This window comes from Pelophylax lessonae, assembly GCF_965119305.1.
Source record: "Pelophylax lessonae genome assembly, chromosome: 7".
In the NCBI taxonomy this organism is placed as follows: domain Eukaryota; kingdom Metazoa; phylum Chordata; class Amphibia; order Anura; family Ranidae; genus Pelophylax; species Pelophylax lessonae.
Window position 1 is genome coordinate 283,400,190 of NC_138774.1, and position 14,378 is coordinate 283,414,567.

General features: G+C 43.5%; 1 protein-coding gene across 1 annotated transcript in view; it reads right to left on the reverse strand.

Moving 5' to 3' along the window:
- The window catches only part of LOC309559683 (Krueppel-like factor 5), a 67,243-nt gene that overhangs the window by 9,107 nt on the left and 43,758 nt on the right, over nt 1-14,378 (reverse strand). The window contains exons 2-3 of the mRNA XM_082263082.1: nt 12,011-12,896; nt 5,970-6,029 (exon numbers count right to left, since the gene is read on the reverse strand). Coding sequence (XP_082119208.1) covers nt 5,970-6,029; nt 12,011-12,896 — 946 coding nt within the window. The remainder of the gene's footprint in view (nt 1-5,969; nt 6,030-12,010; nt 12,897-14,378) is intronic.

Consider the following 14,378-nt stretch of genomic DNA (forward strand, 5'->3'; position numbering starts at 1 on the left):
CCCCTACTATATAACCCCTTTATGACCACAGGTTACTGATTCCTGGATGCAGGGTGGGCAGGAGGGGGCGGCTGCCCTGGGCACTGTGGTATCCTGTGAGGTGGTGGGGGGGCACCACAAGGAGATTAGGGAGAGGGGGGTTCATGTTGAGAGGGGAATTTTGGGGGGCAGAAGGAGGTACGAATTGTTCTAGGAGGGGAAATTTGGGGAGGTGTGCTCGGAATGGTGATCTGGTGAGATTTGTGTTGAGGGGAGGAAGAGCTAGGAGGGGAATTTTGTATTAGTAGGGATGTTTGGGGGGCATTATTTGTGCTAGGAGGGGAAATTTGGGTGGAGGATTTGTGCTAGGATGGAAGAATGGGGGAAGGGGGTTTGTGCTGGGGGGGGGGGGGAATTGTGTTCGGAGGGAAAATTTTAGTAATTTAGTAATCGGTGCTAAAAATATGCATTGTTGCTGTAATAATGACACTGGCAGGGAAGGGGTTAATCGAGGGGCGATCAAGCCTGTGAGCCTAGGGGGTGTTTTCTAACTGTATGGGGACTTGTCAAAGGAACACAGAGACCTGTGATCCTAAATAGAAGGATCACAGGGGCTCTGTAATCATTCCAGAGAGAAGAACGGTCAGATGTGTTTACAACAGCCGACTGTCCTTCTCTCTCAGCGGAGCGCTGGGAGACAGACATCGCATGTGTGGCATCGCATTCAAACCAAAATCGCACAGGACCCTTTTTTTTTTGGTCCGCACCAGAATCGGATCCCATTGGGTGTTCACACCTATGCGATCCGATTCATTGTCCGAAACTGACAGTTCACACTGCAAAACGCGAACTGATCTGGGGGTGCCGTTACCTTTGTATTGACACCCCCAGCAGTTTGCATATGGCAGTGAGAACTGCCTGCGAGTCGGGTGTGATGCGGATTCACAGGGTTCCCGCATCGCACCAATGTGAACCAGCACTTAAAAGTGTATTTTTTCCCAAAAAACTGCGTTCGAAAGACTTCTGCGCAAACACTGTGTGGCATAAAGGATTGCAACATTCGCTATTTTATTCTCTAGGGTCTCTGCTAAAAAAAATTATATATATATATATATATATATATATATATGGGTTCCAACTGATTTTACCTTGTAAGCAACAAGTGTCAGAAATAGGTCTGGTTCACGTTGGTGCAATGCGGGAACCCTGCGAATCCACTGCGGATTCCCGCATCGCACCCAACTCGCAGGCAGTTCACACTGTCATATGCAAACTGCTGTCAATACAAAGGTAACGACACCTCCAGATTAGTTCGCATATCGCAGTACGAACTGTCAGGAGTTATCAGGAGTGAGCTATGTACAGAGTGCAGGGATCAGGAGTGTGCTACATACAGAGTGCAGGAATCAGGAGTGCGCTACGTACAAAGTGCAGGGACCAGGAGTGCGCTACGTACAGAGTGCAGAGATCAGGAGTGCGCTAAGTACAGAGTGCAGGGATCAGGAGTGCGCTACATACAGAGTGCAGGGATCAGGAGTGCGCTACGTACAGAGTGCAGAGATCAGGAGTGCGCTAAGTACAGAGTGCAGGGATCAGGAGTGTGCTACATACAGAGTGCAGGGATCAGGAGTGCGCTACGTACAGAGTGCAGGGATCAGGAGTGCACTACGTAGAGTGCAGGGATCAGGAGGGCACTACGTAGAGTGCAGGGATCAGGAGTGCGCTACGTTTAGAGTGCAGGGATCAGGAGTGCGCTACGTTTAGAGTGCAGGGATCAGGAGTGCGCTACGTACAGAGTGCAGGGATCAGGAGTGCGCTACATACAGAGTGCAGGAATCAGGAGTGCGCTACGTACAAAGTGCAGGGACCAGGAGTGCGCTACGTACAGAGTGCAGAGATCAGGAGTGCGCTAAGTACAGAGTGCAGGGATCAGGAGTGCGCTACATACAGAGTGCAGGGATCAGGAGTGCGCTACGTACAGAGTGCAGAGATCAGGAGTGCGCTAAGTACAGAGTGCAGGGATCAGGAGTGTGCTACATACAGAGTGCAGGGATCAGGAGTGCGCTACGTACAGAGTGCAGGGATCAGGAGTGCACTACGTAGAGTGCAGGGATCAGGAGGGCACTACGTAGAGTGCAGGGATCAGGAGTGCGCTACGTTTAGAGTGCAGGGATCAGGAGTGCGCTACGTTTAGAGTGCAGGGATCAGGAGTGCGCTACGTACAGAGTGCAGGGATCAGGAGTGCGCTACATACAGAGTGCAGGAATCAGGAGTGCGCTACGTACAAAGTGCAGGGACCAGGAGTGCGCTACGTACAGAGTGCAGAGATCAGGAGTGCGCTAAGTACAGAGTGCAGGGATCAGGAGTGCGCTACGTACAGAGTGCAGAGATCAGGAGTGCGCTACGTACAGAGTGCAGGGATCAGGAGGGCACTACGTAGAGTGCAGGGATCAGGAGGGCGCTACGTATAGAGTGCAGGGATCAGGAGTGCGCTACGTTTAGAGTGCAGGGATCAGGAGTGCGCTACGTTTGGAGTGCAGGGATCAGGAGTGCGCTACGTTTAGAGTGCAGGGATCAGGAGTGCGCTACGTACAGAGTGCAGGGATCAGGAGTGCGCTACGTACAGAGTGCAGGGATCAGGAGTGTGCTACGTTTAGAGTGCAGGGATCAGGAGTGCGCTACGTTTAGAGTGCAGGGATCAGGAGTGCGCTACGTACAGAGTGCAGGGATCAGGAGTGCGCTACGTACAGAGTGCTGGGATCAGGAGTGCGCTACCTACAGAGTGCAGGGATCAGGAGTGCGCTACCTACAGAGTGCAAGGATCAGGAGTGCGCTGCGTATAGAGTGCAAGGATCAGGAGTGTGCTACGTATAGAGTGCAAGGATCAGGAGTGCGCTACGTTTGGAGTGCAGGGATCAGGAGTGCGCTACGTACAGAGTGCCGGGATCAGGAGTGCGCTACGTACAGAGTGCCGGGATCAGGAGTGCGCTATGTGCCCCATCCTTCCTGCAACGTGTATTATGTCACTTCTGGGGTCTCCACTGTCATTCCTCGGTTAGTGTAGCCAAGGATGCAGCTATTCAAGCACAATCTGTGCTTGAATAGCTGCTTTGGAAGCAGGGGAGACAGAGGGGGTCTAGAGAAGTCACTGTACTGGAGTTTAATGTTGGTATTTTAAATGATTAAATATGGAGCTTTTAAACGATGTTACGGTACGTTTTTTACATCTCGTGAATTTAATTAGAATTATTATTAGCTAGAATTGGTCGAATATCTGCTACGCTTCCGGCTGAATAAACCTTGAAAGAGTTAATTGAACGGAATGTTCTATTTCCAGAAGGAGAGAGGGGGGTCTGCCAAACCATTGTCTTCCAGCATGTAAGAAGGTCAGGCTCAGGCTGGAAACAATGGGCACTGAATTAGTGTCAGGACTGTGCCATTGTGTCAGGTCCTGGCATGCTGTATGGAATACCACGCAAGGGCTACCCCAAACAATGGGGCATCACCGGCACCGCTCTTCCCCCCTTCCCCTGCCAGGACACTTATCTCTCCTTGTCTACTGCAATCTTTTTTTTTTTTTTTCTTTTTAAATTTAATATTAAAATTCTAACATTTTAGTATGATCTTGTCAAGAGAAATTGCAATTGTGTTGACAATGATGCACAAGAAAAAAAATGACAAAAAAAAAAAACAACAATACAAACATGATAGAAGGTAATTCAAGATAGAGATATTTCTACTGTAACTGGTAGCTATTATCATAATAATTAATTTAATTATTCATTATTTATTATTATTATTATTATTAATTAGTAGTATTTATTAAAGTGTATATTCTATTTATAGATAATATAAATTATAATAAATAACCATTTATTTGGTATTAATATTATATTTATAAATATCAATAACAAAAAATAAAAACATAATTATTACTTATAATAATTTATATTATAAATTTATATTAATTAATAAAATACATTTTAATAATATTGTTTTTATTTATAATACTTTTTTGTTTTTAACTAATGATAAAATAGAATACATTATTATTTACAATCATTTATCATTTATATTATATTCAATAATAATAACATACATTTTAATTTTATTATGAATATTATTGTATACGTTATATTTCTATTTGATTTATAATTTAGATTTACAAATATATTATTATTAGTAGTAGTAGTAGTAGTAGTAGTAATAATGTATATTTTCTTTATAAATAATAATTTATTTGGTATTATTATAAATAATAATTTATTTGGTATTATAATTTATAAAGATAATTTATATTTATAAATAACAACAAAAAAAAAATAATAATAATAATAACATTATTATTTTAAATATTTTATAATGTTCATTTATATTATCTTTAATAATAGTAATAATATATATTTTTTTTCATTTATATTTACATACGTAAATTGTATTTACAATAATGTATAATTTATATTTATATTACATTTATAAATAATATACATTTAATTATTAATGTATATTTTACATTTAATTTATAAATAACACAAAAATAAATGTTATTGTTATTATCTATAATACTGTTATTTATATTTATGTATTTTATTTATAAATATAAATTATAATGTGATATAAATAAAAAAATATATATTTTATTATTACTATATATATATATATATATATATATATATATATATAACAAAAATCCAGAGGGATTTTTGTTCTATATGTGCCCCGTGGGACAGCCTGGTTGCTTTGCACTGGAAGAATGGACACGTGCTGTCCACCTCCATGTGTGTATATATATATATATATATATATATATATATATATATATATATATATATATATATATATATATATATACATACACACGCCTGGCAGCAAAAAGGGTCGCTGGTTTAAATCCCAACCACAGCACTACCTGTCTGGAGTTTGCATGTTCTCCCTGTGCCTTTATGGGTTTCCTCTGGGTCCTCCGGTTTCCTCCCACACTCCAAAAGACATGCGGGTAGGTTAAAAATGGCTCCTGTCTAAACTGGCCCTACTATGTGTATGTATGAATGTGAGTTAGGGATCTTAAATTGTAAGCTCCTTGAGGGTACGGACTGGTGTGAATGTACATTGTATATGTAAAGCGCTGCGTAAATTGACGGCGCTATATAAAGTACCTGAAATAAAAAAAGAAAAAAAGAAAAACACACGTGTGTGTGTGTGTATATGTATGTATCTATAGCTATATATATTTATTATTATTATTATTATAATATATGCTGTGTGTATATATATATATATATATATATATATATATATATATATATATATATAAATACATTATTTATATATATATATTTATATGTGTATATATATATATATATATATATATATATATATATATATATATATATATATATATATATATATATATATATATATATATATATATGTGTGTATATGTGTGTACATATATATATATGTGTGTATGTGTATATATATATATATTATTTTTATTTTATTTTTTTGTTCCATACATGCCTTGATTTTTTTTATTATTTTTTCTTTTTATCAGGTCTCAGCATTATCACTAGATAAATTACTGAAAAGCAAAGCTGAACTCCAAGGATACACTACAAATCATTAAAAGGTAAACTTCTTTTATCTACTTATATTTTGCCTTCCCTGGTTCCTCCTTTCATCAACATGCTTTTTATTTCAAATAACCTTGCTGGTAGGAGGAGAGAGCAAAGAGCTGACCTTGTTGGTCTATTGCTACCTTCTTCACTCTCCAATTACAGGCTTGTGGGGTGGGGGGGAGAGGAGCAAGCTTTTTTTTTTTTACCTTTCAACCACGCAATTTATTTAGCCACTACTTAATATTTCATTCCAGTATGCGCTGCTGTATGGCATTAGACACCATGGAAAACATTAATCAGAACGCCGCCATAGCAAAGAGTACAAGACTAGGAAAAAAGAGCTGAAACATGTCAGTTTTGTATATTTTATACCTGTGTGTGTTCTCTGATGTGCCTTGAGGTGTGAACTCTTGGTGTAGACTTTAGTGCAACCTGAGAAGAAAAAAACAGGCACACCATGAAAAACCCATCCATGTTATTTATATAGTACATAAGAAGACAAAAGCTGAAGATGATGTATTCCTCTATAGCCAATGATTTTGCGTTTCTATAGGTGGAGCCTGTCCTGGGAAAAAAGAACGGGTGGATTAAGGCTAGGTTCACACCATACAGGGGCATTGGTGCATGCATTGCGTTCCCATGCATCAGGCGTAGGGCAGCCCACCCATTTCAATGCACGAGAAAGGCGAAATAGAAGTCACTGGCCCCTTTTTCAAAAGTGCACCACACCGAAACGCGTAACAATTCATGCGTCTGATGAAGGGCAACGCGTTTCTGTGTGTGACGCGTGCTCTCCTGCACATACACAGAAATGCGTTGCCTTTTAGCAGTGCTTTTTAATTGTTATGCGTTTCGGTGCAGAGGGATTTTCTAAAAAAGGGCAAGGTGTGAACCTAACCAAAATTATATATAAACCCAACAATGAACCCTTATTTGATCCCTTTTCATTTGTTAAATAGATCGCTGGAAGCGTTTCGTTATATCTGTCCAATAAGTGCAAAAAATATCTGTTGATCCTGCCAGAAATCTCATGAGCTGATAAGTTCCTGTGTGTTCTGCAGTCCTATTAGAGATTTATATTGTTACATTGTTCCAGCATGAACCTTTACATACACTATATCCCCCTAGAACATTGCTCTACAGGCTTTGGCCAGATGCGGCCCTTTGCTTACCTTTATCTGGCTCTTGTGACACTATTCCTCTCACCAATATGAGGCACTACTCTTCTCACTTCTCACCAATGATGGGGGACTATTCCTCCCACTGACACCAATGATGGGGGACTATTCTTCCCACTGATACCAATGATGGGGCACTATTCCTCCACTGACACCAATGATGGGACACTATTCCTCCCACTGATACCAATGATGGGACATTATTCCTCCCACTGATACCAATGATGGGGCACTATTCCTCCCACTGATACCAATGATGGGGCACTATTCCTCCTACTGATACCAATGATGGGACACTATTCCTCCTACTGATACCAATGATGGGGTACTATTCCTCCCACTGATACCAATGATGGGGCACTATTCCTCCCACTGATACCAATGATGGGCACTATTCCTCCCACTGATACCAATGATGGGGCACTATTCCTCCCACTGATACCAATGATGAGGCACTATTCCTCCCACTGATACCAATGATGGGGCACTATTCCTCCCACTGATACCAATGATGGGGCACTATTCCTCCCACTGACACCAATGATGGGGCACTATTCCTCCTACTGATACCAATGATGGGACACTATTCCTCCTACTGATACCAATGAAGGGGCACTATTCCTCCACTGATACCAATGATGGGACACTATTCCTCCCACTGATACCAATGATGGGGCACTATTCCTCCCACTGATACCAATGATAGGGCACTATTCCTCCCACTGATACCAATGATGAGGCACTATTCCTCCCACTGACACCAATGATGGGGGACTTTTCCTCCCACTGACACCAATGATGGGGGACTATTCCTCCCACTGACACCAATGATGGGGGACTATTCCTCCCACTGACACCAATGATGGGGGACTATTCCTCCCACTAACACCAATGATGGGGGACTATTCCTCCCACTGACACCAATGATGGGGGACTATTCCTCCCACTGATACCAATGATGGGACACTATTCCTCCCACTGATACCAATGATGGGAGACTATTCCTCCCACTGACACCAATGATGGGGCACTATTCCTCCCACTGACACCAATGATGGGGCACTATTCCTCCACTGATACCAATGATGGGACACTATTCCTCCCACTGATACCAATGATGGGGCACTATTCCTCCCACTGATACCAATGATGAGGCAGTATTCCTCCCACTGACACCACTCTTTCCAGTGACACCAACAAAGAGGCACCATTTCTTCCACTGAAACCAACAATTGGGCATTAGTCCTTCCACTGACACGAAGAATGGGGCATGATTCCTCTCACTGACACCAACGGTGGGGCACCTACTAATACCAGTTATGGAGTACTACTACTCCTAATGATACCAATGATGGGGCGCCATTCCTCCTACAGACACCAATGATGAGGCACATACTAATATCAATTATGGGGCACTAGTCCTCCCAATGACACCAATGATGGGGGACTATTCCTCCCACTGACACCAATGATGAGGCACATACTAATATCAATTATGGGGCACTAGTCCTCCCAATGACACCTATGATGGGGCACTAGTCCTCCCAATGACACCTATGATGGGCACTATTCCTCCCAATGACACCAATGATGGGGTACTATTCCTCCCAATTACACCAATGATGGGGCACTGTTCCTCCCAATGACCCAATGATGGGACACCATTGCTCCCACTGACATCAATTATGTGGAACCTACTAATACCAATTATTGGGTACTATTCCTCCCACTGACACCAATGATGGGGCACTATTCCTCCCACTGACACCAATGATAGAGCACTATCCCACTCACTGACACCAATGATAGGGCACTATTCCCCTCACTGACATTAACAATGGGGTACTATTCCTCCCAATGACACCAATGATGGGGCACTATTACTCCCACTGATACAAATGATGGGATACGTTTCCTCCCACTGACCCCAATGATAGGGCACTATTCCCCTCACTGACATTAACAATGGGGTACTATTCCTCCCAATGACACCAATGATGGGGCACTATTACTCCCACTGATACAAATGATGGGATACGTTTCCTCCCACTGACCCCAATGATAGGGCAATATTCCCCCTCACTGACACTAACAATGGGGCACTATTCCTCTCAATGACACCAATGATGGGGCACTATTACTCCCACTGATACAAATGATGGGGTATGTTTCCTCCCACTGATACCAACAATAGGGCACTATTCCTCCCACTGATACCAACAATAGGGGCACTATATCTCCCAGTGAAACCAACGATAGGCCACCTTTCCTCCCAAACATCAATGATGGGGCACCAATCCTCCCACAATACCAATTATGGGACACTATTTCTCCTTTTACTAACCGCATGCACTATGTAATTTCTTTTTTCTCTCACTGAGCTTTAAGCCTAAGGCATTATTTACATTGACTCTGGGGCATTTTCTACTCCTAATGGCCACAGTTCGGCCCCCCTAATGTCTGAAGGACAGTAAATTTGGCCCTTTGTCTTGAAAGTTTGGAGATTGTTGTAGTACACCACTACTCCTGAAATCTCCACTAGCTTCTGAGTCCTGCACCAAGTGGCTAACCTGCTGTATTGTGAACCCACCTTGCAAGAGCGTCATTCCGAGAATGCTTTGCTTTTTTGCAACGCATGCGAAACATTCTCTGATTGGATGAGGTGGGGAGGAGGGGCGGTGATATCACAACAAACAAAAATTGGATACACTATATGGCCAAACGTCGGTGGACACCTGACCATTGACTATGAGTTTGTTGGACATCCCATTCCAAAACCAGGTGGAGTTGTCCCACCACCACCTTTATGGCCATAATGGCCTCTACACATTTAGGAATGTGTCTGTGTGTTTGTGAGGTCAGCTACTGGTGTTGGTGAGACATTCTGGATCACAATTTGGTTCCAATTATTCTTGGAGGTGCTCAATAGGGTTGAGGGTTTCCTCCACACCAAACCGGTTCAGCCATGTCTTCATAGAGCTGGCTACGTACAAAAGTGTTCAGTAGGGTTGAGGTCAGGGCTTTGAGGGCAACTCCAGTTCCTCTACACCAGTGGTTCTCAACTCCAGTCCTCAGGACCCACTAACAGGCCAGATTTTAAGAATTACCATGGGGAGGTGCAGACTAAAATACTGCAATCACTGAACAGCAGATGATATCACTTTTGATGTATTTCAGTTATCTTACAAACCTGGCCTGTTAGTAGGTCCTGTGGACAGGAGTTGGGAACCACTGGTCTACACCAAATTCATCCAACCATGGAGTTGGCTTTGTACACAGGGGCAAAAAAGGACCTATACCAAACGGTTACCACCAACCAACCTAGGTTGGAGTTACACAGTTGTCTAAAACAGAGGATCCCAACCTCAAGTACCCCCAACAAGTTGTGTTTTGGGAGTTTTCCTTAGATAGTATAGCTGCCATAAACACCAAGCCATTGACATTGATTAAAATGCCTCTGAAGTGGTGAAGGAAATCCTAACCTGTTGGAGGCAGTTGAGGACGTTGATGTTGGGCTGTATTATTAACAGTAGCCTTCATTGGATATACCTGAACTCAATCATTTGGAAGGGTGCTCGCATTTGTTTGGCCATATAGTGTAGGTATACAGTGGTGTATTTTGGTTTTGTGCTGCCCTAGGCAAGACTAAAATTGGGCGCCCCCTTCCTGTTTAACGGATGTGACTCCCTCCAAGCAAGAAGCCCTGAGATCTCATAAGAGGGGGTGGGAGAGAGAGAGAGGGGGCGGGTAAGGGAGGGTGAGGGGGGGATGAGAGAGAGAGAGAAGGGAAGGTGGGAGAAAGAGAGAGAGAAGGTGATGGGCGAGAGAGGGGAGGTGGTGGGCAAGAGAGAAGGTGGTGGGAGAGGGAGGAGGTGGTGGGCGAGAGGGAGGAGGTGGTGTGCGAGAAAGAGGAGGTGGTGGGCGAGAGAGTGGAGGTGGTGAGGTCGAGAGAGGGGAAGTGGTGGGCAAGAGAGGGGAGGGGGGATGAGAGAAGAGGGGGGGAAGGGGGGGAAGAGAGGAGAGGAGAAAATGAGAGAGAGAGGAGAGGATGAGAGAGAGAGGAGAGGATGAGAGAGAGAGAGAGAGGGGATGAAAGAGAGAAAGGGGGGCAGGGCTAGGGAGTCACAGCCGTGATGTCACTGGTTGCTAGACGCAAGGTGGCTCTAGCACCCAGTGGCCAATAGAGTCTCAGGTGGAGGTGGGGGCGGCTATTTTGCTGCCCCCCCCCCCCTGCAAAGTGCTGCCCTAGGCCTGGGCCTTGTTGGCCTAGGCCAAAATACAGCACTGTAGGTATATAGGTAAAGTGTATGGATGTAAGGTTCTCCATTTTCATTGGATTTTCCTGAGGGGCAAATCCAACTCAACAACTAAATACAGAGATGAAACCGTAAAGATGAGTAGGAAATTTTAGCCAACTTGATTTCTCCGTAAAAATAACAAGTTCACCCTTGCCAAAATATTGTTGGAATTAGCTTCTAATTTCACCATGTGGCAACATTTCCATTGGGGGGGGAGAAGCTTTACCCCTAAATCTAGTGGTGTGCTGTGTGACTTGCCTGTCTGCATCAAAAAAGTCACGTGGCCACCATGTCAGCCCTGATAAGGTTATAACATGACTTTGTTTAAAAACCAAGAGTTAGGGTTATCCTTAGGTCTCATTTACACTTGGTTCCTCTTCAACACACATTACGGGCCCACCGCTTCAACATGCTTTTTTTTTTTTGCGTGTTTTTGATGCTTCAGTGATGCTTTCTTGAAACTTTAATGAAGCTTGGCAAATGCCCTATGTGTGTTGAATTTCTATTGGTTTAAAAAGGCCCAGTAGAACCATGGCCCAGTAGTACTTCAACACTCAGCAGATCCCCAGCTTATCAGTACCCCCTGATCTTCAGAAGCCCAGCTTATTAGTACCCTTGTTTAGTTGATCCCCAGCTTATTTGTACCCTCAATCAGCAGATCCCCAGCCTATTAGTACTTTCGTTCAGCAGATCCTTAGCTTTTCAGTACCTCTTTCAGCAGATTCCCCCACTCAGTAGTTCCCCCAGCTCTCCTGACCCTCCACTCAGTAAGCCCTAGCTCTGCTGATCCCCCGCTCAGTAGTAACCCCCTAGGACTACATGCTAACCCAATGCATCCATCCATAGGTAACATAATGGGTATGTATTATCAACGAGATGGATTGACCAAAGGCAAACGAAATTCAACGAAAGGGTTCATAAAAAAACATTTCAATACCTGGGTAATCACAGTGATGTATTCTCCTCTTTTCCAGTTCTGGATTACTTCTCCGGTTGTATTTTGGTACTGTCATAATAACTTGTCCTTGTGGTAGCACAGAGCCCAAAGGAAGGGGCACAGTTTGGAGTTGTGGTACTTGCACCAGTTTCAGTCCAAATGTAGCTTCATAAGGCGGAGGGGGAGATATATTATTGACCAAGTCTGGTGTGTTTTCTGGGCTCCCAGGCTGGGAATTGGGAGGGGAAGGTGGTAACGTGACAGAGGGAGCCTGAAAAAACTGGCCAAGAACCTGGCCACCATCCTGACCCAAGCACTGAAACTGCTTTCCAAGTTGTTGCCTTGTAGAATTGGCCAAAGTTGGAAGGTTTCTACTGGTGGTGGTTGCGGTAGTGCAGCTAATTGCATTTACCACTGGCGTACTTCCATTGGCTTGAACCAAGTTGAGTGCATCATTAGCCACAGACATATGGTACAGATGAGTTTGGGGTGTGTCGCTGGTTGTGAGTGGCACTTCTGGTGGGGGCTCCTGCTTAATATATATATTGTTCACCGGGACCGCGTGCGGCATGCTAAAGACACTGGTGAAATCTGGCAGGGTCTGCGTCAAGGAAACGGGGCAAGATTGGGCGAATTCGGTCCCCGGTTCTGTTTTGATCTGAGGGAGCAAAGTGAAAGTCTTTGAAGGCTTGTACAGGCCAGTACGGAGGTGAGAAGTATCTGGTAGTATTAGGTTTATATTCACACTGTATGGAGCTTGAGGAACCTTTTCCGCCTCGAAAAATTCATCCACCACCGAAGCACTCTCCCTTCTGTATTTCTTCTCTGACAGTAAATGGTGTGGAGGAATCTGACCAAGGAGATATTTGTCCATTTCCAACCTTGCCTGTGAAAATAAGTATTCATTGATTACAAAGTTTGCATAGCTAAGGATAAATAAATTGCAAAACGAAACAATTTATAATTTTCCAACCATCTTCATGGAAATAACACACCACAACATAGTTACATAGTTACATAGTTACATAGTTAGTGAGGCTGAAAAAAGTCCATCCAGTTCAACCTATGATGTGTGTGTGTGTGTTTGCTTTTAACCGTACATTGTATACCCCTGTATGTTGTACATTGTATATCCCTGTATGTTGTGGTCTTTAAGGTGTCCATCCAATAGTTTTTTGAAACTATCAATGCTCCCCGCTGATATGACTGCTTGCGGAAGTGAATTCCACATCCTTACCGCTCTTACAGTGAAGAACCCCTTACGCACTTTAAGGTTAAACCGCCTTTCCTCAAGTTTTAGTGAATGGCCACGTGTCTTATTGTATCTCCTTTCTCTGAATAGTTTGTTCCTTATGCTAGGGTCGCCAGTACAGTATTTGTACATTGATATCATATCCCCCCTCAATCGTCTCTTCTCCAGAGAGAATAGGTTCAGTGCTTGTAGTCTTTCCTCATAGCTGATGTCCTCCATTCCCCTAATTATTTTTGTTGCCCTTCTCTGGACTTTCTCCAGTTCCAGCACATCCTTCCTGAGGACCGGTGCCCAGAACTGGACAGAATACTCCAGATGTGGCCGGACCAGAGTCTTGTAGAGTGGAAGAATAATCTCTTTATTTCTGGAGTGAATCCCCTTTTTTATACAACCCAGTATTTTGTTGGCTTTGCTTGCAGCGGCTTGGCATTGCATGCCACTGCCAAGCCTGTTGTCTACCAGTACCCCCAGGTCCCTTTCCATCCTAGACTCACCCAGAGGTTCCCCCCCTAGTGAGTAGCTTGCTTTCTGGTTTCTTGCCCCAAAGTGCATTACTTTACATTTTTCTACATTAAATCTCATCTGCCATGTAGTTGCCCACCCCGTTATTTTGTTCAGGTCTGCTTGCAAGATTTCCACATCCTGCATAGAAGATATTGGCATGCCTAATTTAGTATCATCTGCAAATACTGAGATTGTACTAGATATCCCCTCCTCTAGATCATTTATGAATAAATTAAACAGGATTGGTCCCAGGACAGAACCCTGGGGGACCCCACTTTCCACACCCGCCCAATCAGAGTACTCCCCATTAATCACCACCCTCTGGACTCTCCCCTGGAGCCAGTTCTCTATCCAGGTACTCACCTTATGGTCCATACCTATCTTCCTTAGTTTGTACAGTAAGCGTTTGTGGGGAACGGTGTCAAAGGCCTTTGCAAAGTCCAGATACACCACATCCACAGGCTTACCTTTATCTAAGTGGCAGCTCACTTCATCGTAGAAGGTTAATAGATTGGTTTGGCATGAACGATTTTTCATGAATCCATGCTGATTACTACTTATAATACCGTTTTCATTACTAAAGTCTTGTATGTGGTCCCTTATCATCCCCTC